The 25,163-nt window shown below is 37.8% G+C and overlaps 1 protein-coding gene across 3 annotated transcripts in view; it reads right to left on the reverse strand.

Moving 5' to 3' along the window:
- LOC145984231 (ankyrin repeat and BTB/POZ domain-containing protein 1-like) overlaps positions 1 to 25,163 on the reverse strand; it is a 60,316-nt gene that overhangs the window by 4,184 nt on the left and 30,969 nt on the right. For all 3 annotated transcript variants that reach the window (XM_083117804.1, XM_083117806.1, XM_083117805.1), the window contains 5 exons: positions 24,835 to 24,994; positions 9,247 to 9,409; positions 3,727 to 3,947; positions 3,062 to 3,226; positions 1,717 to 1,917 (listed from right to left, as the gene is read on the reverse strand). In XM_083117804.1, coding sequence (XP_082973930.1) covers positions 1,717 to 1,917; positions 3,062 to 3,226; positions 3,727 to 3,947; positions 9,247 to 9,409; positions 24,835 to 24,994 — 910 coding nt within the window. The remainder of the gene's footprint in view (positions 1 to 1,716; positions 1,918 to 3,061; positions 3,227 to 3,726; positions 3,948 to 9,246; positions 9,410 to 24,834; positions 24,995 to 25,163) is intronic.

The following is a 25,163-nucleotide window of genomic DNA, read 5'->3' on the forward strand; positions in this document are numbered from 1 at the left end:
TTTGAGTTTCTGCATTTATCCTACTGTAGTACTAAAATATCATGTAATTATGAGAAATAGTCGAAAAAAAAGTTCTCCGCATGTGTATTTCCAGAAAGCGTGGACAATTTGTGTTGGTAATATGTCGTGGTTATACGAGCATCATCCGTCTTTTGTTGTCTGACACATGACCTTTTCCTTGCAGAGGGTGCCAGTGTACTGCTGGTTGAAGACAGGAAGAGTTGAGAAGTGTGTGCTCCTGTGTACCCAGCTGGCATGGAGAACAGAGGTGTGTTACAATCATGAACAAAGGATGAAGTGCGAGATGTTTTTCGCTATGAATGGGTGGGACCTCCGTTACGTTATGTGATGGACAAATAAATGATATGAAAATGAAAATTTTCATTTTTCTCAACATTAAACCAAAGTCTCTTTATCTGTAAACAGGTCATGCAGTTTTACGAACAGGGTTTCTTGAAACTTCTGAAGCGGTATGCCCAAGTGCCTGACTGTCGCTGGGGACTATGTGGAAAAATAATGGAATGATGCCTCTTTTTGCTCATGTCATGTTCTTTCCCCAGATTAAACTCTCTGCAGATGGCAGACTATAGAAACTTTTCTTTCGACTGTCCCTCGTACAAGGGCTGAGCTGACGCCACTTTGAACAGATACCCCATACCAATACTAGAAAATCGTAATAATTAAAAGTTGTTCAAATATTGATAAATATCAGTGTGTAAGTATTCTAGTTGGGGCAGAGCCAATACTCATACCCTGACCAATTAATACCAATACTGATATTAACAGTTGTATAATTACAGTTTTAAATAACAAAGGTTAGTTACTGAGTCACAATAAAATGTTGAAATTCTATCCTGATACATGTAATTAGAAGAAGAAAAAGGATAACTTACTCAAGAAATCCTTTTTTGTACATGACCATGGCTCTGATAAGTTCTGCTTTACGTATCTTTATATTAATAAAAATTACTTTAAAAATATAGCATGAACTGTGCACTCATTTACAAACTAATTATAGAAGATGAAGAGGTTTTCTCAGATATCAATCAGGTGATATCCGGATAGGCTTCAGAGTTTTGAAAGCCAACGTCACTCTCTTCTTCAGGGATTGAAGTGCAGAGATGTCGGAGAGATGGCACCTGATTGGCCCGCCACCTACACTGGACCCCTCCCACACCAAATACATATAACCTCACCCTGACACATCTTTTCACTTCATTCCCTGAAGATGAGAGTGGTGTTAGCTCTCTGAAGCCTATCTGGAAATCACCTGGTTGATATCCTGAGAAAGTCTCTTCATCACTCACCACCCAGGAAAGCTTCAAGAATTATTTAATTATAGATCAGATCAGTAAAACTATTGACAATTTCTCCTCTCCTGATCAGAACTTTTGATTCAGATCATTAGTGAGTGACACTGAGTTTTTCAACTCCACTTTATGTACAGGTAGTCTAATCAGGACTGGACCTACAGTTTAATGTGGGATCTGAACCAGTATGTGCCTCCACCAGGTATCAAACCCAAGACCCCTTGATTACAAGGCGATGACATTACCACCACACCATCAAGGAGGCCTTCAGATCATTAGTATATGTGAACAATACCAAGCAGAAATGTAGAAGAGTGAATGTACTTGTCAAGTCTACCAAAAACCCACTTGCTAATAATAGCTGTGTAGCTAACAATAAGTAAAGGGTATATTTACAGTTACATACCTTTTCAATATTGTCTGCGATGTATTTGGCGCAATGATTTTCTAGCACAGGTAGCTGAAACACACGTGATGCTTTCAAGATAGGCACCACCGATTGGTTGTTGATCTGACTAGTGAGAAAGTTCCCACAAGCTCTCTTCAAACCTGGCAAAAGGTACATTTCAGCTGCCCACAAAACATCAAGGATATAATCTCCTTTCGCCTGTAAATTAGCAGAGACACACTATTGCAAAGCAAGAAAAAACTGCCAATAATATCAAAATTGAAGACTGTACCACAATAACCATATCGATACTCTTAACAATTCCTACTGATACCAATACAGTCACTTGAAAATTGTAGCAATTAACAGTTGTTCAAAATATCAATTAATATTAGTGGGTGAGTATTCCACTCTAAATATATACATCGATTAACCAGATTTTAGTTTGAAAATATTCAAGAATTACATCAGAATATACCTATTACGTAATAAGAAAATACAGTATTTCACACAATTTTGGTGCAAAATAAATGGAAAATTTTAATTTTGCGTAACTTCCAGGATAACTAAACACTGTGAAAGTGTTGTGTGGCATTTTTGTGGGTTAGGCAAAATACCATATCACCGGAAAAGTATCGGCCAGTATCAGTAAATAATATCCAACTAACATATGTATGGAAATGAAAATATATTAACCATAGTATTAAATAATAAATATTTAAATATCAATTCAAATACAGGCCTCCGCGATGGCGCAGTGGTAGCGTCGTCGCCTTGTAATCAAGGGGTCCCGGGTTCGATACTCGGTGGAGGCACAAGTAGTTCGGATCCCACTTTAAACTGTAGGTCCAGTCCCAATTAGCCTTACTGTGCATAAAGTGGACTTAAAACAACAAATCAATCAATCAATCAATCAATTCAAATACCAAGTAAAATTAAAGAGTAAGACATTACATCAACTCCAACAAAACAATTAACCCCAAATATTTTGATAATAAATTACTAAGCAATACAAAACCAAACCTAGCCCATCCCCAATGTTTATCACATAAATATATTAAGTAATTAACAAAAAATATGTACAGAATAAACATAATGGCAAAAAAATATATATTATCAAAATTGTTAATATGAACCCCTTCAAGTGTGAAAGAAATAAAATTTAATGATAATTGCTTTTAATTATTACTAGTGAACATTTTATTTATAAAACTGAAAACTCTTTTTTTCCCTTTTTTTTTTTTTGGTGCTACTGAAGTAGAAGTAGCAAGCAATAGTGACAAGTTACAAAACTAAATGTCATTCACCAAATGGCAAATACAATTTTATTTTCCTATTTAACATATGAAGAGTTTGCAATTACCTGCAGTGTATTGCTATATATGTAATAAACAACAACTGAAAAAACATCAGCTCCCACATCATGGATTGTAATGTGAGGAATGCCATCAGTGCCCACCATTTCAGCTTCAGAAAAGTGATCTCTCAGCAAAGCCTTGAAGTACTCACTTCGACCGCAAAAGAAAGCCTTAAAAGCAGAAACAAAATATGGTAATAGCAAACCTACCACAACTTAAGGTACATATAACAGCATAATGGTTTACTCAGGAATAACTTCTGTAATATTATCTTCACTATAATTTTCAAGATTGATTGATTTATTGAATGATGTTATTTTACATTGATTTTCTGCCACTTTTTAGCTAATTGCCATGATGAGGATGAATGATGATATGATGAAATTCATGAAGGGATGCTCACAAAGAACACCCATGCCCAGGCCAGGATTCGAATCCAGGACCCCTGGTATCATAGCATGCTCTGATAACCACTCTGCTGTGGAGATCGGGTCTAATTTTCAAGAATAGAACAATAGAACCAATGGTACACATGCAAGAAAATGATAACTGAAGCTGTAAGATGCAATTTCTAAAAATCTCTACTGAAAATTATGTACCAGATTAAAGTTTACATAACATCTAGCATAGCTATAATACAAAAAGAAAATAATAAAAATTTGGAACACACCTTGTGACATAAGAACTTATGTTCCTCCACTACGAAACAAATGTCAACAAAACATGGGGGCACACTGGGCATTAAAGGCAGAACATCTCCTCCAACCCAATTCCTTAGTTCTTCAGGAAAAGCCTGGACTGACAGTACACCAAAATCCTGTTGCAGGTCTGTCAGAAGTTCAGGGGACTCCAAAGATACCATGGTCACACTTGTTCCAGGCTTGGTGCATTCTAAAAAGATTTATTTTTTTAAAAATAAAATTTACAAACAAACATAATATGTACTACAGTCTGTCCAAGGAGTCTGTGAAGCAACACAATGGATAACAGCAGAGAAGGAGAGCAAGCGAATGGGTGGAGCAAAGTAGTACTTGCTGCTGCAATTAGTTGCAGTTATGTCTCTCCCCTCCATGCAATCATTTTGCCTCTCATGCATTCATTGGTCGAGCCCTCTCAAGTCACCACTTGCATGGAGGATTTGCTTTCATTCAGTTGCTCCACAGACTCCTGGGACAAAGTATATATCAATATACAGGGTGATATACAGAAATAGGTGGCATAACTTCAGGAGCTTGTTTCTTACATGTAAACAATGAAAATAGTTTATATGAACATAGGTCCGGAAATGTTTGGTTTCCAAGTTATGGGCTGTCACAACACATGCTCACTGGAATTTGTTTATCTTCCACCGGTGGTTTCCTGTAACACAACCAGGTATTTGATGAGTGGTACATGTTGAGTGGGCATTGTTGAGACCATGTACACCAATCAGGAACGAGCAGATATGCACTTCATGTATGGTTTGGCAGATGGCAATGCTGTAGAGGCCCATCATTTGTACCACAAAAGGTACCCACACTGAAGTTGGCCACACAGAAAAACATTTGTGAGTATCCATTGCTGCCTATTTGAATTTGGCAATTTGCACCTTGTGTTGTTGAAAGAGAATGACCTCGATCTATGACTCCTGTGCAAGAAGAGGAGATTCTGGATATTGTGACAGCAACTCCTGAAATCAGCACACGGAGGTTAGCAATGCAAGTGGATATTCCTCGTTTCACTATCTGGAGAGTATTGCGAGAACAACAGTTGTATTCCTACCATCTGCAACGTGTACAGGCATTATCACCAGCAGATTACCCTGCGCATATCGTGTTCTGCCAAAGGTTTTTGCAGCAATGTGCTACAACTCCTAACTTTCCTGCCTTAGCGATCTTCACAGATGAAGCACAGTTCACACAAGATGGAATCGTGAACTTCCACAATCAGCATGTATGACCTGAGGAAAATACACATGCATGTATTCCATCACATCACCAAGTGTGGTTCTCCCTAAACATCTGGGTCAACATGTTTGGTGACATGTTATTCGGGATTGGGAGACATGACACCATAAATGAAGTACTTGGTTATACAATAATCTCTTAGCACTAGAACGACGGGAGCGGTCATTTTGACTGCTTTCATTTTTCTTTTCGCCACAATTTGTTTTACCTTCAGAGCAATAATTCTGAAAGAACTTGACTTTTCATTATTTTACATCTTCTTTCAATGGGTGCAATCAGTTTATACAGTTTTTCAAAACAAGGGGCTATGGAAGGTCATTACCCTAGAACGATGACGAGCGGTCATTTTGACTGCCATAAGAAAACCATTGGATAATGATCCATTGTACACTAATGTTATTGTTATTTTCGACAGCTAGCTCTCTCCCCCCTCTAACTCTCTCTCTGTCTGATTGCATGCAATGATTGTTACTTGATTGTTACTCGCAGCTTTGTTTTCAACTTGTGCAATTGTTGCTATTGGAACTATAATGTTCCTTTGTTCGACCTTTCATTCATGAGTCAGTACTTGACTTGATAGGATGTCCCGTCAGCGTGGGTTGTCTTTGTAGCAAATTGGGCAGTTTGTAGAGCAATCTGAGAAAGAAGGAGGATTCTCGAGTGTAGATTCAGGAGGATCAGATCCAAAAATGTTGTCTCATCCTCTGTCATCATCTTCCGATGAGGAGGCAGTGCTGGGTGACCAAGAAAACTTCATGGCCATTGAAAACAGTGGCAAAAATGTCTTTATACACTGAAGAAGAAGCAGCAGGAGTTGCTCAGGCTGGTGTAACGAAGACATGGTTTGGAAAACACACTTTGGTTTTTGAGATCGTCACAGGTAATGATCTCGTGGTTGGCAGAGAAACTGTCATGAATGTACTGAAAGAACAGAGTGGTCCTACAAACTCCGCCAAAAGAAGTATTTGTAAAGGGGAAGTTTAAAGCACTTTTCGCCTACTGTTTGATGAAGTCATGTTCCATCTAATTCGGAGGTGTACAGAACTAGATGTAAGATATCAGCTTGGAACAAACTAATGAACCGTAAAATTGGAGGAACTGGAAGCTGCAATCTCTCTGATGTAAGTGAGGGGTGTTTACTGTGCAAAGGTATATCAGTCGAGGATCTGTGGTCTCAAATTTGGGGAGTCATCTTCTTCCGAGACACAATGTCAAGAGATCGCATCAAGGAGCTATTGAGATACTTGCGTATCGATGAAGAGACATCTCTAGAGAAAATACTAAAGACCATCAAATTTGCACTGCTGGTGGAATTTTGGAGAAAGAAATTGTAGAGTCTGTGTAGAGAATAAGTAAAGTAGAGTGCTCCACTGTGCTTTGCATCACACCATGAAGGCGTATAGGGAGTGTGGAGTTAGGGCCCCACACTTTCTTGATCACGGCCGAAGGTGGGGGTGATGTGATCATCACCACGCCTCTGGCTGCCTTTATCTCTCAAGAGTTATCTCCAGGTACCCACTTTATACGATGCTGGGTGGGCTCCGGAGCCACTTGAACAGGTGGAAAAAATCCCAGTTCTCTCCCACCAGGGATCAAATTTGTGTCTCTTGGATAGTAGTCAGATGCCTTGACGACTGTGTAGCGAGTGCAAAATACAATAAAATGTTTTTCTCTCTTCATGCTGTAGCTTTCATTTCAAAATCCCATTAAAACTTTATGGCGGTCAAAATGACTGCTCTCCGTTGTTCTAGGATGGTTTATTTCCTCATTGTTCTAGTGTTAAATGTATTTTTAGAGATAGTTTATTGCCAATCAATCAATTATTGGCAATATTTATTTGTGCTCATGGGTTAGAAACATACAGGTTTGAAAGGAGGCACCTGTTTTTTTTTAAAGTTATTTTGAAATGTTTTTGAACAAAAAGTTAAGGACATGTACAAAAATATAAAGTATTTTGGAGTTCTATAAGGAAGATTTGTTTTGTTTTTGAAGTCCACTTTATGCACAAAAAGGCTAATAGGGACTGATTGAATTGGTGTTTTAAGTCCACTTTATGCACAGATAGGCTAATCGGGACTGGACCTACAGCACCATCAGGGAGGCCCACTAATAGGGACTGGACTTACAGTTTAAAGTGGAATATGAACCACTATGTGGTTCCATATAAGCAAGAACTTGTTTAAAAAATATATATATGTGTGCATTTTAACCTTGGCTGAGTTGTTTTTAAGTCTACTTTATGCACATATGGGCTAATCGGGACTAGACCTACAGTTTAGTGGGATCCGAACCACTGTACAATGTGCCTCCACTGGGTATCGAACCTGGGACTCCATGATTACAAGGAGCCCGGAACCTTGATTGAAAGCTTGAATATCAAAAAAAGTAATGTTGAGAAAAATTAAAATTGAAGGTTGCTCTGTAGAATTGAAGGCTCTTCGAGATATCATGTTTTCAAATCTCAGCCACTTGGCATATTTTTTTTTGCTCAGTCATTGTACATAAGTGATAGATAGTACATTTAATGCAAGGCATGACTGCTTCCCTTCATTTCCATTCTATCAGCCTTTCTTTTCTTGCATAGTATTCTTGAGAACAATATAAAATAACCTGATTAAGCAAGCAGTACACATTGAACACTCATACACATGAACACTGTACATAATAGAATTTGAAGGACCTCAAGAATTAACAGAGCATTCATAATTTCATGTTTCCTTTCATTAGTAAGATTCAAGACCATTAACCTGTTTCTCTGGTTGGAATATATGGGACACATTTTCTTTTCTTTTCTTTAAACAAGATTTGTCCCAGGTGTATTTCAAACTGAAGCCTGTCAGAGCCGAATGCCAAGCTAGGATTCCTTTTTTGTAAGGCTTCTCTCAAGGAAAACAAGAACTTCTTCTTCTTCCTTTTTTTTAGAAGAACCTGTTATGGTATTAATTTCACTCTTTTTTAATTTCATTAGTGGTAAGCTTTGGATCCATCCATTCTTTCATTTGGTTACTTCGAAAGAGAGAGAAAGTGGGGAAGGAGAGAGAGAGAGAGAGAGAGAAATAGAGGAAGAAGAAGCATTCTGCTCAGCAAGTTTTAGGCTGACAGGAACAATTCATGTTATCAAGTTACAGATTAAAAACAAAGAGCAAAAATATATTAAGTAACCACTATATCATTTTCATGTGTGCAAGCAAAGCCACAAATGTTACATTTCTTGAATCTTTGTGAAGAGTGGAGCGATTAGAAAAAAATGAGTGGAAACAAGAGACCATTGCCTTTCTGGCCACGTGTAGGATCATTTCGACAGAATTCAGTGCAATGGGAAGAAGCCCAAGGAAGTTTTCAAGAATCCCTATGTGTAGAAAAAACACCTGAAGAAGGGAGTGAACCAGAGAGTGAAAGCCAACTGCATCAAATAATTATATCCGGTATGTTTCCAAAGCATGTAGTTTTATGTAAACACTTTTTACTTATTTTAATATTTATGTTAATTTTGCCCCCTCAAAAATTTTGTTTTAAGCTTGCATCACTGTTCTCAACTAGAGTACCCCAGATTGAGAATGAAACTTTCGGTATCAGGCAGGGGCATCAACAGTTTCTTCCTATCCATGCAGCTAAGAGTGAAAGTACAAGGGAGAAATTATGAATAATGATTACAATATTCTTCCAGTTGTAAACATTTATTTTATATCATACATTTGCATTTTCATATTTCAGAATGTTCCATTTCATATGGAAGAATAATATCTTAGTTTTCAACCTATTGCACAAAAAAAGACTTGCTGTGGAACAAGGTTACCCAAGGTTCTGATAAAACCTACAATTTTATTTTGATCCACTTCTTTTAGTGTAAGAAAAATGTACTATGGCCCAGGAAAATTGCTGAAGTAGTAGGTTGACCTTGTATACAAAAAACTTTGAGCATCCCAGCTGTAGAACAATGAACATTTCCTTTGTTGTAGAGATAGGACTCATTTACAAGATGTGCATGGAGAATTTTAAACTATATCATTTTGAGGCTATTACTATCTGAAATTAACATTTATAAAAGGAGGAGCTTCATAAATTTCTGGACATGCAGTAGATTGAAAAAAGAACATTCCAATGATTATAATACGGTATAATGTATGGATATTTGCTGCATGGCCACACAAACAGCAGAGCATGAAATTATGGGCCAATGATTATGAAATGGGTAATACTGCTAATTGAAATAACACAGTAAAATAAAGTGATGTAAAACTTACCAAAAGACATCACCTTCTTCAACATATCTTCAAGGTCATCTTTCAAAGTCATTAATTTGCACTGAACAGCTAACCGGATGCAAGAATCAACCTCATCTTTATGAGTCTCCAATCTACCTGTGTACAGATACTGTAGCAGGGAATGAAATGCAGATGGGCTGACCTGAAATTATGAATATTGTTAAAGGCAGAATATATACTTACATTGACAGTTAGTATGAACATCTGCACATATTCAAATCTAAAATGAAAAGGTAGGGGAGTTAAAAGAACAATAGCACTCTTTCTCATCAAAATGATGATATGGGATTAGGCAAGGAAACTGAATCGGGTTATATGGGGAAAGGAGAGAGAAATTGCCATTCACAATATGTTCTTTGTTCTCTTCAAATTATTCACCTTCCTTTTGTGTGAACATTCTGTGATTTAGTTTTAAAGAGGTTCCTAAATTCATCATTCTTGTCTTTCCCAGCATGCTGCCTCTACTATTTTTTTTCCCATAATCATATCCATCTAATTCCTTCTTGACATTTCTCTTTAATCATCCTGCCCTTCAGTTTCCACACACTTATTCTCCATTCCTCTTATGTGTTTCACTAGTAAGTGGTGGACACCATCCACACATTCCATTGATATTGCTTTAACATTCACAATTTCCTTCTTTACTTCTGTGTGTACTAGTATGTTTCTTGTCCAGCCGACATTGATATTTTGTGGCTGTAATATTTACTTTAAAATGAGTTACACCAACTAATAGTCCACTTCTTTGGTGCAAGTTTCCTTCTTCCATTCTCTGCCCTCATCCATCTGCTCCAAGTATTTATTTGAAAAATCCTGAATACAGAATATATCCATTATATATCAAGAGTAAAAAATGCTTTCTATCTACTTCCTATCTCTTCCCAAACACGTTAATCACTCATTACAATTTGACATTCTTTCAGGTCCTCTTCAAAGTATTCCTTTTCCTTCCTTGTGTATTCCATTTGTAACATTTTCCCTCTTATGCTATCATCATGTAAGTCCTCTGTCCTCTAACTACTCATTAAACCACATATTCCATATCCCTTCATTAACTGACCAATACAATTTATAGTAGGGATGAGCCTATACCAATAAAGTACCAATATAAAATTTACCAATACCGATATTCTATTGATCCGATATAACATTCCAAATGGTTCACTGACCTCCTTAAAAATGCACGTTACCAGATATACCAAACTTCTGCAATGGAAAACAAGCTGTATATTTTGTATCACGTCAAAGAGATATTTACTTTAAAAAAACGTATGGGATAGAGATTATATGTTCATATCCATAAAATGCACAATATTGCATTAAATTTTAAGATATTTATAGATACATCAGATTGATAAAATAATCAGTAATTTTACCAATAAACTGATATGCCTATATCAGCCGATATCGATAGATAGAGTACCGATTAATCTGTCCCATCCCTAATGTACAGTCTTCTCAAGACTTCATTTCATCCTGTGTTCTCTTCCATTTCCTTTTACCCATTCCTCTTCTTGCCATTAGAGCTCTTCTGCCCTTCCAATATTCAATATCCCTGTACACAGCACTTCAATTTTCAGTTGCCTATTAATTGAATATTTCACATCCTACACTACACTGGGTAGAGTCCAGCACAGATATTTCTGACGTGCGATGCTCGACAGAACTAAAGAAGCAGTGTTGCTAATGGAGCAGAAAGAAAAATCGCTGCAGTGCGCCGATGCACAGCTGTTACGTACAACAAGGAAATTAGAGAATTCAGGTCTATCTAACATTGAGTTTTAAACGTCATGCATTATACCAGGACTAGGATTAATATGTACTAACAAGTGGCTTTGTATGTAGCTACATACATATGGACTAAAAATTCGCAAAATATGAACTAACACATACGTAAAATTACCAAAAATGCTGCAAAGAAGACTTCTTCATATGATTCCTTATTTGAGTGATTTCAAACAAAATAAAAAAATATTATTTTTCATTGCATTAATGCACTGGTAGCGTTCTAACTGTTCACTCCCAAAACTCGTATACACTGGTATGGAACTGCAACGGCAGATCACAACATGCCAACGTGTTAAACCGCGACAATTGGACCACAACACTCCTCCTCAAGCAGTATTATTATTTCCTCTCTGTGATCAGCGAAAGTCGGTTGCCTTTGTTCTACATTTACAAACGATGCCGGCTTCCACAACAATAACAAGTACATATACTGCCACTAGACGATAAGCTGCGCGGCTTTTTCTTTTGCTATGAACCAGGGCTGGCGCTAGTCATTTTGCCTCCCTGGGCGGTGGCGGTAGATGCCGCTCCATTTCGAACCCCCCCCCCCCTGCCATTATGCAGCAACGGGAAATTGAAAATCAATATATTCCTAAGTAAAACATCAAAATATAAAATAAATAATGAGACTTCTTATGCTATTTCAATACTATTAAGCGCAAAAGAATATCTCGCTCGACCACAGTTTTCAATAGGCTTATTTTTTTCTTCTCTTCAAATTTTGCCACCCTGGCTGGTGGCACGGTTCGCCCTCCCCTTCCACCGGCCCTGCTATGAACTTGGTCACCCATCAAAGCATGGCAATTTTAACACAGAAAACAATATGCATCGCATTAAGCAGCAAAAATGACAGCCTCCTCTTCCTCCACCTAAATCCCATCTTTCGCAGCAAACGTCGCAAACTCTTTTGACTTCCCACAAAATGTATGTCCGCCTGTAATTTGACATGCAATTTTTTCAATGCTGGCACTTCATTTTCATGCAGAGCGTAGTCGTATATGCGCCTACGGATAACGTTTTCATCGAAAGCGTCCACTGACGATTTGGTCGCTGGTCTTTGTCGTTCTTTCCCGGGAGTGTGGAATGATGTGGAAGGGCCTTCTGACATCTCAAGAGATTGTCTTTCGTTCATGATAGCCCTGATTGTTCATTCAGGAACTCCAGTCGCAGCCGCTGCTCTCTTGCCAAAATGCTGTATTGGGATGCTAACACCTTCACTGGCTTCCTCCTTCATGAACTCGTGCACGTTGCTTAGAATTTCCCGAGCTTGGCTATGCAAGGTTTTTGATTTCAACTTTGACAGAACTGGAGGCATTATGGAATTTAACGTTCATTAACAAACACACACTTTCACATACACACACGCAATACACGCACACAACGTCAAACCGGAAAAATACTTAGTATAAAATAAAAATATGGTGCTTTCAATCCAACAAAACTCACCGTCATTTTACCTGCCTTTCCCCTTCCGTGACAGAAATAGTGCTTCATTATTACAGTTGGCAACACTAGTTACTAGCTAGCCAATGAACATGCACTGCATAAAAGAAGCAACCAGTACACTGTGCTATATTGCCACATTACCGTCCCAGCCGAACGGTGTGAACCGCGAGCTGGAGCGCTATTCAATTGTTTTCAATGATGTTTGCGCGAGTGTGTCCAGGAATGGAATGACAATATAGCAACAATAGCGAAGGTTTTCGAGCAGGGTAGAACACGTGATACTAAGAGAGAGGGAGATGAAACGAAAATTGGTATCTACGCAACGGCAAATTTATGTGTGTTGTACTCTAGTGAGGCTGACAACTGCAGGCTGTCAGGCACACACTTTGTTTCCTTGTGGACATCTCTATGTCCCTCCAGGCCCACAAGGTAGTGGGGCAAACATTTTTGTGATGGGTTTTAATTGTCACGCTACAGGCTATCATTGATCATGGGTATCATGGTATTTTGCTGAGTATGCCCACATCACCAGGCACCCTCCTATTACCACCACATTTTACATTGCTTGTTCCAAATTCACCATATCCACAGCTACATCCACCTCTCAGGGGATTTCACAATTATACTTATCCAGACTGCATTGAGACAGTTTCTATCTAGTAATTATTGTTCATGAAATACATTATGGATCTAACAAGTTGACCCTTCATCCATCATTATTCATCCTCATTTTTAGCCTAGAGGACAAAAGTGATGGAAATTATATTTTACCACACTGAGGCATATAAAAGTAATTTCCTCACAAGTGTATAATTGTATTTATGAGTGATGTACTACATAAATTATTCCTAGTAATAAGCTGTGTGCTATCTGTATCACACGTATAATAAAATCAGAACAATAAACATTGTTATGTAACTTTCTTCACTGTTGTAAGCCAAATTTTAAAATGTGTGGCAATATGGTACAGTTGGCCATATAATAGAATGTACTGCATAGTTTTTCATGCTGTTACCAGCTGAGTCTTTTTTAGGAATGCCACTCTGGCGCAAGAATTTATTACTTTTAATAAAATCTTGAATTTATTAATAAATTAAATGTTTAAAGATCACATTTCACAATGTGCAGCTTTATCTTAGCTGGATTCATGGCTTTCTTAGACAAAAAAACAACAAAAAAAACTGGCTCCTGAAGTATTACTTTTAGTTTTTTCTACCCCTGAAATCAGATATAAAATAAACTACATAAAACTGATAATTTAAAATTAATTGGGGTTTAGCATGATTGCTTTTCCTTCTATGGGTTATAGGGCTCCCTGATGAAGCCATGATACCTGGTGGAAGCACATAGTGGTTTGGATCACACTTTAAACTGTAGGTCCAGCTCTAATCTGGGCATAGGTGGACTAAAAACAAAATCTGTGGACCAAAACAAAAAATGGTCCCTACAATAATTGTTTGGAATTAAGAGGCTTATCAAATGAGGTTTCACTTGCCTTCTTTCCCTTTTCAATTCTTTTCAGGGTTGATTAATTTCATCTAATAGACACAAGGGCATTTTGAAGAGTTTTGCCTCCTACGCAATAACGTCAATAATATGTAAGATACTTACATGAACTATATGTCTTCTTAAAGCTTGTAATGTCCTCTACCAGGGTGTTACTACTTTTCCACAGTCACCATCATTGTCCATACACAAATGCCAACATCGAACTAGTTGTTGGATCCCATCGGCGAAGAAATCAGGTGTCTTCTCCCAGCACCAGCAACGCACATCTGCTTGCACCTCCACATCACTGGTGTAACGGTGACCTTTCAGGTGCTCTTTCAGCCTCAAAAAAATGAAAAAGTCACAAGGTGGGAGATCTGGGTTGTACGGTGGGTGGGGTAAAATCTCGTGGAGTTTGAGACTCGTGTGTAGGCAAGCATTGTCATGTTGAAAAATTGCATTCTTGCCAGGCCTAACTCACAATAATCTTGCATGGAGTTTCTCCAAAGTCTTCACATACTAATTGGAGTTTACAGTGGTTCTGTGCTCCAAAAATTCTGTGTGGACTATGCCGTCGCAGTCTCAAAAGATGGTCATCAACACTTTCCCTGTGCTTCCATGGCTGTTATGGGTCATCCACTGTGGACCTGATCATGCAGGCTCATAGTGGCTGGATTGTCACCTTTCAGATTCCTTGCCCACCTCCTGATAGTACTCACATCCACACAGGCATCGCCATAGACAGCACTCATTCGTCGATGAGTGTCAAAAATCACACAACCCTCTACTGTGAGGAATTCAATAACAGCATGTTGTTTCAACGGCATGTCCATTTACGTCGCCACTTTACTCACTATTGTGCGCATGCATGATGTTAAGGCAACCGCCGCTAGATGTTGTAACAGTCAAGTGATTATTCTCAGTGATTATTCTCAAACAAATTTTGTGTGTCTCTTAGCAGTCTTGCCAGAGTTATTGCATAGGAGGCAAAACTTTCAAAACGCCCTCATATAATAGTCACAGTGATGGTAGTGCAATAAATATTAAAGTGATTGCTGGTATAATTGTTCATGTTGTTTCTAGGGTTTGCTCTTCTAATAGCATTCGGTTTGTAAATTTGTTATTAATTAATGATGCTAGTAAATAGCTTACCAGGGTTGTAATTATGATTAAAATTAGTATTGTGTGATCATGAAAAAATAGAACCATCCTTCTGGAGCACCATTTAGGTTCAAAATACTGTGTGCTTTAGTGAAACGACATTGATAGTTTGTGCAATTTATTACCATTTAGAAATAATTACACTGTTATGAAATTATTGACTCACTTTGCAAGATAGCTTAAAAGATGGTTATTCAGCATTAAAAAACTCAAGTAACTTCTATCATCTTACTTCTATCATGCACAAAAGGTTCACATTTCATATCCATGTTTCATTCATGTACAAAAAAATATTTTAGCTGGAGACTAGCCACATATGGAAGACTGGACCTCCCCAATGGCGCAGTGGTAGCATCATCGCCTTGTAATCAAGGGGGCCCTGGGTTCAATACCTGATGGAGGCACTTTGTGGTTTGGATCCCACTTTAAACTGTAGGCCCAGTCCCGATTAGCCTTTCTGTGCATAAAGTGGACTTCAAACAACAAATCAATTAACATATGAAAGATTGAATAACATCATTAAAAACACACATCATTAAGAAATATAGAAGGTCCTTTTACAAAAGGATCTTCCTGATGGATTTTGTGATAGCACTGTTGCCTTGTAAACAATGGATGTCAGGAAACAGCATCATCACAATCCATCGAGAAAATAAATTTCTATATTTTTTAATGTTTTTTTTTTTTAATACTATTCACTGTTGCCTTGTAATCAATAGGGTCCCAAGGAGGTTACTAATGTTCATTAAACATTGCTGTTGTTTCCTGATGGCATAGTGGTAACCAAAGGGTCCCAGGTTCAATCGTCTGTGGATGCCATGGATATCCACAGGTTTTATCAAGGGTGGGGCAAGCATGGCATTTTTTCTTGGAGGGGGGGGGCAAACGAGACATATTTCCCCCATAATAGTGCTGCTCTTCAAAAAACACTTATTCAATTTGAAGATGTCATGTTTCTGCAACACCCTTCCAATAATTAGCATAGATTACTGCAAATGACATGAAATTTATGTGTGTAATATACAAGTTTATAGAAAAGTCCATTTTCCAGATGGCCATGGTGGATGCACACTGCATAGTGGTTCAGAGCCTACTGTAAACTGTAGGTTCAGTCCCAGTTAGCCTATCAGACCATAAAGTGAACTTCAAACAGTTTATAAAAAGGAAATAAAAAGAAGAGAAAGGAATGAAAATAAACCCCTTGTAACTGAACAAATTTCTAGTTCCATGTTTTTGTGGCACTAAATGTTTGTATTCCCATTGCTAACTTACTTCATAATAAAAACCTGGAATTTCCACATGAACAATTACATTGAATCTTACAACTAACAGTACCTAGAAATTTATTAAATGAATAATAATTCAATATATCTATCTATATAATTTTAAGATCAGTGTACTATAGAATGTGTCACTCAAGTATAAACAGTTTGAGCAGCCTTGGCCCCAAAAAAACATTCCATAAATATTTGCCATTTTAGCACACTATCAGTTATCAGCACTGACAAATTTATACCTGTAGTTCATACATCGTTCACATGTTTATCATTTTCATCTTTTAATAAACAAACACGCATTCATGAACAATGGAAAGGGGACCAGAAGACATTATATAACAAAAATTAGAAGGAAATAGGAAAAGCTCACCTGTAGAAATAGCATATAACATGCCAACTTCTATCTTTGTTTCTGACTTTTTAAACTAAATGGTCAACCACATTCTTCCATGTACAGTCATAGGCACTTCTGTGTTGTAATAATCCCATGGACTTTTAACGGAATAATTACAATCCAAAAGTGTCTGGAACTGTACATGGTATTTTTTCTACAGCTTACAATGCAGCCTTGAAGTATCTGAAAGTTTGCAGTGTCTGTGAATGTGTGAGTTTCCTATTTTCTTATATATATATATAAACACAGGAATAGAATGAGAAAAATAGCCAGAAGGGCAGATATTTATAAATATATGAGGAGGTACCCAAAAAAATGGAATCATAATGTTGCGCGGATTACCGATGTAGTTATGGCTTGTGCCGCTAGGTGGCTATCTTGCATCAATCTGCAAGTTGACATTATTCTGTGCTGAGTGGTTCATTCGTAGTGTTGCATTGTTTGTGGTGTTGTGGCAAGAGTCTGGCAATTTAGAGTGATTGTTGAGATGGCGGACTACAAAGAGCAAAGGACCTGTGTTAAATTTTGTTTCTTGTTGGGAAAAACGGCTGCTAAGACCATTGTTATGCTTCGCCAAGCTTTTAATGAAGCTGCTTTGGGAAAGACACAAGTCTACGAGTGGTTTTCCCGGTTCAATGATGGCGACATGTCAACTGAAGACTTGCCAATGCCTGGCCGTCCTTCGACAGGCAGAAATGAAGAAAACATTGGAAAATTTCGAGATGCCATTAATGAAGATCGTCGAAAGACCATCGTGCAAATTTCTGAAGAAGTGGAGTTGTCCTGGAGTACCTGCCAGCGCATTTTAATTGACAATTTGAAGATGAGACAGGTGTCTGCTAAATTTGTGCCTCGCTTGCAGAGGACCAGAGAAAGAATCGAGTGAATGTTTGTCGCGACTTGAAGGCTGAACTGCACAAAGACCAAAATTTTCTCAAACGAATTGTGACTGGGGATGAGTCCTGGTGCTATGGGTACGATCCTGAATCAAAACAAGCATCCAGCCAGTGGAAGACTCCAAATTCACCATGTCCCAAGAAAGCACGTCAAGTTCGATCCAATGTGAAAACAATGTTGATTTGTTTCTTTGATGTGAATGGGATTGTCCACAGGGAATTTGTTCCCCAAGGACAAACAGTGGACCAGCAATTTTACCTGAATGTCTTGAGAAGATTGCGTGAAAGTGTGCGACGGAAGCATCCAGAACTGTGGAGAAGTGAAATGTGGTTACTACACCATGACAACACCCCAGCCCACACGGTCATGTCAGTGTGACAGTTCTTGGCAAAGAACAACATGGTGCTTGTGCCCCATCCCCCGTACTCACCCAATTTAGTGCCCAGTGACTTTTTTTGTTCCCGCGGATGAAGAGGAATGTGAAAGGGAAGCGATTCCATGACGTCAATGAGGTCAAAGACATTACGGACAAAACCTTGAAGAGTATTGCACCAGAGGAGTTTCGAAACTGTATTGAACAGTGGGAAAAACGTTGGGACAATTGCATTAAAGCACATGGGCAATACTTTGAAGGTGACTAGAGTAGACATGCTTACCTGAATGTACCTACAACATGTACATGTACGGTCAAAATAAAACAAAGTGACAAAATTCCATTTTATTTGGGGTACCTCCTCGTATATATTGCTTTAATGATTGTATGGATTATATTTTCTTTGTCAACAGATTTTCTCTTGGCTATAATATGTATACAAATACTTCTATCATTGTTTTCAAGTGCTCAATTCATTCCTTGAGTACTTTCAACAAGTTACATTGCACCCTTATAATGATGAACCAGAATTACCTTCACTATGTAGCAAAAATTTAAAACAGGGTCATTCCATGTAAATTTGCCCACAAAAGAAGTATTGAAATGTCACCCACAGACATGGATGTCAACGAAATTTTGCACACTTGTAGCTTTGACCTAGGTAATATATCTTATCATTTTTTTCTAATCTGAACCTTATACTTTTACAGTTACAGGAGGTCAAAGTTTTCGGGATTTGCTTACATATGTCACTCCCAGTGTTTGGAAGTAACTAGTTACAAGTAACAGTTACTTTTTTTGAGAAAATGTAACTGTAACTAGTTACTTTTAAAAGTGAGTAACTGTAATGGAGTTACTTTTTTTACGATAGAAGTAACGTTTTAACAGTTACTTTGCGACACTTAAATTGCTATGGAAGTGTCATAAATTATTGGCGATTTTGGACTCAAAGTGAGCCGGAATTTAGTTTTTGCTGTGACATAAAAGTCCATTCATTGATACATTAATTCTTGCAAACAATAGATGAAGAGGAAAAGAGAAAGTTGTTGTACTTAATTTGTCTCCTGGCGGTGGTAAGTCAGTAGGCTCCAGCCAGGTGCCAGGAATTTCAAGGTTTATCGTATGTTTCATCTTCCGTTTGGTAGACATGAATTCCAAAGCAATTTACACACCTCAGAGGAGGGGTGGATTTACCAGAAGCGGGAAGATAAGCCTCTAGGAGGAATATTCCTTCCTATTGCTGACAGTTTGCAATTGTCAGTTATGTGCTGTGAAGTGTCTCTTGTTTCTGTAGTTTTTTCCTCTGTGACCTTATAACTTCCCCCTTCTGTAAGCAGCATCCGATAGTTTTTCTTTGCTATAATATCAGATTAAGCTGAAAAGGGACGTACTGCAACATTTCAGTGTCTTTACGAAAGAATTCAACGATACTGGTAGTATGAACGAAACTGAAGAAGAAGAGAGCTAGCAAGTGCGCATATGAATGGAAAACAATGTAATTGTTTCCATGTGATTTCATTTATCTTGGTTCCTGATAATTTAAAAATGGAAGTAAAAATATATCCAGTTAGAATTCACTTATTTATGATTATTCAGCATTGCAGGACATTTTGAAAAAGTTATATATTTTGGTAAGTTTAAGATTTAAATGAGAACCCATTTTCTTGCAATAACAGATACGACAGATCTCACCATTATTATTTATACAACGGTGAATTACAACACTCTAGTGGCAAATGAAAGAATCAAGAAGGCCCTAACAATCATTCTCGCTTGTTTATGTAATCGTATCAGAGAGAACTGAAGGGATAAGTTTAAAATGCCATTTTCACCTTCATTGATAATGCACAATTATAGGTTACTACATTATAATTTTTATCATTTTCTGGTTCATAAACACTTGAAATTGTACAACAAATTTATTTCTCTCCGACAATCCCTTTATGCGAAACAGACCTCCCTTCTTAGAATATATTCTACGTGAGTGATATCTCTCTCTCTCTCTATAGAGTTTCTAGAATCCCCCCCACCCCCACTCCAATGGACATTCCTTAAGAACAACAATGATAATAAATACAAATGTTCAAGTTGCAGTAGCTCAGGTCAACCTCCGTGGCAGAGTGGTTAGCACAATGCACTACATGTCAGGAATCCCGGATTAGGTTCGTTTCGGACATGGATGTTTATGTTTGTTCCAATGAGAATACATCAAAACTGAGAAAATGTTAATAACGGGAGATTCTTTCGCATAGGGGTATTCCTTACTACCTGACTACCATGCGAGACCCCCCCGGGTTCGATCCTGGGGGGGGGGGGGCGAGATTTTTTTTCCCACCTGTTGAAGTGGCTCCAGCACCACCCAGCATCGTATAAAGTGGGTATCTGGAGGAAACTCTGGGGGGGGGGTAAAGGATGCCAGAGACGTGGTGCTCATCACATCACCCCCACCTTCGGCCATGATCAAGGAAGTGTGGGGCTCTAACTCCACACCCCCCTATACGTCTTCATGGGGTGGTGCAAAGCACAGGAGAGCACTTTATTTTGTAATAAATATAAATATATGTATACTTATATTATGTACCAGTAACATAAGTAAAATACATGTTAGTCTTCACAAAATATGTTATTACAATTAATGATCGATTTGTGTAATTTGGTTGCGAGAAAATTTTCAGCAGAAAGAAACTGTAAAAGTAACTTACAGTTACTTTTGAAGGACGTGTAACTGTAACTGAGTTACTTTTTAAAAGGAGTAACTGTTACTTTTTTTAAGCAAGTAAGTGTAACTGTAACTATTGGTGAGCCCAACTTAAGAGTTCAGTATGGGGCTTATGGCGACAGTGTTGCCACATGGTGCGCAGTAGAAGAAAACTGCAGCGTGCATCGAGCGTCTGCTGTAGTACACGGCACAACAAAAGTTAGTGGTGGTCAACAGGTACTGTTCAATGGGGCTGTTCACTGCCAAACTTTTCCGCTAGAGGCACCACCCCTGTTGTGTCCCTAAATAATTTTGTTCGTCATTTGGTTGCCCTAATCTTTACATTGGAGCGCGATAGGATGGCTATTAAAATGTTATTTTCAACGAAGGTAAGAATTTCTCGTGTAAATCGATAACAAAAATGCATTTAGCAAACCTTTAAGATCATGTAGCAGGTCATAAGTTTCCAAAAATTACATTCTCCTGAACCTAAGAGTTAATATATTAAAGTGCAACGGCAGGGTAGCTCAGACGGTCTAAATATAGTATATTTATGAACAAAGAGTACTAAACATGATGTAATTTTGGCCGTCTCTAGCTGACATGGGTCTATAATAAAAAAAATAGATTTTTACACTACGCTTTTATGGTTGCGACTTGCGAGTATGTGCAATTCAACGGCGGGAGTAGTAATCGGAGAAATTACCCAAATTACAAAGAGAAATGTATTAAGTGGATAAGCACATAATATTTATTATTATACACTATGCCCTATCCGATAACTTAATATTAACATATGTTTTCTTTGTATTAAGCAGACATTTTCCCCTCGTATCGTAACGAACTGTTGCTCGTTGGGATCTTACCAGAATCCTAACCATTATGCTTGTGTGATGTAGCTTCGTCATTCATTCATCCTCACTGGTGAGCACTCACCCTTTGGCAGATGACTCGATGGTAATAGGCAAGAGGTTACTTTTCACACTTGAAATGGCACAACACTAAGAACTTGGATTGTATGTCTTCCAGTTTAGACCAACATGGTTAGAGAAGGATAATACCTGTCTATTCGATGCTGAAGAAATCCTCGGAGAAAACTGCTAGAAATGCTCTATCCAGACTCGCTCAAGCTCCCTGATCTTTCTCCTTCCTCGTACCAAAGCAAAAGACCCCAAGTTGCCCATTACACTCTAACTTATTCTTTGTTCCACCACCTGGTTATTGCTCTTCGATACTCGTTGATCAGCAACTTCCTTTCAATCAACCAGGAAGATAGATTTGATACTGACTTAGCATTCTTTGAATGCTTCAGAGAGTAACGGCCGACGAAGGAGGTCATTGCTTTTGGCTTGCTACTTTTCTCTAATCAGGGGAACCTGTTACAGTATTTTTGTTCATTTTGTTTTGCGTTACAACAATTTTAAAATTGAAGCATCCCACCGAATAACGCTGCATGGCACATGTCAGTGAATGCGAGAACAATGGATAAAACCTGTTGTATGTTACTGGACTACAGTAGAAACAACATAAAACCTTATGCAAACACAGTAGCAATCTTTGGGCAACATCCGATCTTATGACTGGCCAGCTTGTAGCCTGTAGCCGCAGAGCCGCAGCATGATCCCATTGGTAACTCAGCACATTACCAAAAGTGCCATACAGCGTTATTCGGTGGAATGCTTCAATTATAATTCCTGTAAATAAGAAAGCCCTAAACGTTGCGAGATATGAAACAGAATATAACATATTTTTTGTAATAACTACTCTTCTCGATAAATGTGCATGTACAAAATAGAGAACCATATTTTCTAGCCATGAGGAAAAGTATGGTATCACGTAAAAAGATGAGTAAGGTATTAATAGCAACTATATAAAAAAAGTACAGTCGCGTGGAATTATTATGTATTATTCTTTACCAGATTCACAAGAAAAAAGTACTTAAATTGTGAAAATTCATAGTGGTTCGTATCTCACAAAAAAGCGTAGGTCCAGTCCCAATTAACATATCTGTGCATAAAAGTGGATTTAAAACTCAATTAATCAATTACCAGAAGCATGAAATAGATGAAGGAAGTTCTGTTGTATTTTGTGTGAACAATGATTACAGAAATAAAGAGAAGACATTGGAAATATTCAATCTAAAATGCTCTCGCTTTGTGTCCATCAGTTAACGTTATTGCCTTGCAAGCGACAAGTCCCGGATTAAATTTACTTAAATATCTCATAAATCTATTCCCTATTTATGAATTTACGTCAAACTTTACTATCTGGAAAAGAACTGCTCGATCATTTTATTTTCTTTTAATATAATGCTATCAATACTTTTTATAATAGTTAGTCATCCTTTGTGAAGAGCAAGTGAACCGGGGGATCTTCCCACTAGATCTGCCAATGCATACAATATGCCTGTTTTCGGAGAAGAATTACCCAAAATTAAGAAAGTGCCACTTGACCCGATCCCAAGGCAGAATCCTATTCACGAACTTTTGCCTGGCCATTCCCCACCCCCTTCCCTCTTCCCAACACGTGTTTGCAGCGAGTGGCAACAGGCGGAAGGCTGTTATTTTTAACTCCCCAAATCGCAGTTAACACAAGAAAGGAAAGCGCCTCTTTTGAATGGTCTAAATTGTAAAAGAAGGTATAGACCATCTAAACCTTACATTTCCTCTGCTTTTTGCAGATTAATTATTTTCTCTCCGAATGTTAACGACTTTTGTTTATGACAGAAACACACTTGTTTGAGGATGTGGATCTCAAAAGTAAAAGCCCATAACAGCCCATACTGAACTCTTAACTTGGGCTCCTCTATAGTTACCTTTTTAAAATTAACTTTCCGAACCACTCCTAACTCTTCGATGCAGGAGTGTAGTACATTAATAAAATAATTATATTTCAGCATGCAACCTTTGTATCATAGCTCCATTAATTTTTTTCTGTAAGCCAAAGTGTGCAGATTCAAATTGAAGACTTATTTTTTTTTCCCAATTGTTGCAAAAAAGGAGAAAAAATGATACAGTTTCTTACCTAGGTCAAAGTTACAAGTGTACAGAATTTCATTGAAATCTGAGTCGGTGGGTGACATGGCCTGGGTGAATTGACATGGAATGATCTAACATTAAATGCAATAACAGCAACAGCTTATTTCATTTCCAAGTACAGAATTTTGTGTTTGTAATGTAATCGGGAAACATTTGTAAGACTATTTTTCAAGTAGTTCACATATCCTACATATTTACTCAAATTGTGAATCTACTAACCAAATCTACTGAATTTATTATAGCAATTTCAAGAAATGATCTACAAGGCAAAAATACTAACATAACATTAACACCGCAGTGCACATGTGGGTGGCGTAACGCCACTCGGACAGAACAATTGTGATATTATTGCACGTTTTTGTGGGATGGATGAGTCCTTGCAGGAATTCTCTTGCACAAGTGTCATCTCCAACTCCTCACAATATACAAAGTTGGCTTGACATGTGCTACTGTCAAAACGTCAGAGGTTTTGTGCATGTGGCTCTATGCTGCCTGTGCATGCATTCTTGTTTCTGTTTTGGGAAGTACATTGCTGAGGTTTCCCATCTGAATTGTTGAAGTGAAAATGGATTGTGAGGTGGAGCAGAGGCAAATTTTGGACCTGATAAATGAGCTGAGTGACCAAGCAAACAAATAATGCTAAACATTAATAATTTTTAAGCAAAATATTTCAGTGAGTGCCGCGCCACCTGTGCGTGTAATGGCATTACGGAAAAGCAGGCATGGTGGTACAAAACAACACAACATTCATTTCATGAACAAAACAAGGTGATTATTATAAAAATATAAATCAATCATTATAGATGTTTAACCAAATGTTCAGTGGTGTGTAAAATGAGAAAATAAAACATCATTGCTGAAACATTAATACATTATTTGTGATTATATGTCAGTGAGCGCAATGCTGCCCACATGTGTAATTACCGTTACTCAAAGAGCACGTTCACTGCGGTGTTAAGAAGCCTGCTGATATTCCAAATGTTACAGCAAGAATAATTGATACTTACCAAATTGTGACTAATATTTATTATGTTCCGACCATTCCATTTATTTTGAAAAATGTCACAGAAGTAATTGCATCTTGCAGACAATATAAATTTATGTACACGAAATTCTTTCCCATGAACCATGAAAGTCACATCACTGAATTCCCCAGTGTCAAGCAACCTATACAACAAAAACATTACTGTCAAGAATGTCTTTAGGAATAAGTTGTTCATACATCAATGATAAAATATGTACAACTTTAACAATTACCATACAAATCTTAACAAGTCCTATTTGTACAAATGTGCTCATAAGCTTCAATACAGAAACATAGTGCAAAAGCTATATC

The sequence above is a fragment of the Lepisma saccharinum genome, chromosome 2 (genome assembly GCF_977018435.1).
Source record: "Lepisma saccharinum chromosome 2, izLepSacc3.1, whole genome shotgun sequence".
Lineage (NCBI taxonomy): Eukaryota > Metazoa > Arthropoda > Insecta > Zygentoma > Lepismatidae > Lepisma > Lepisma saccharinum.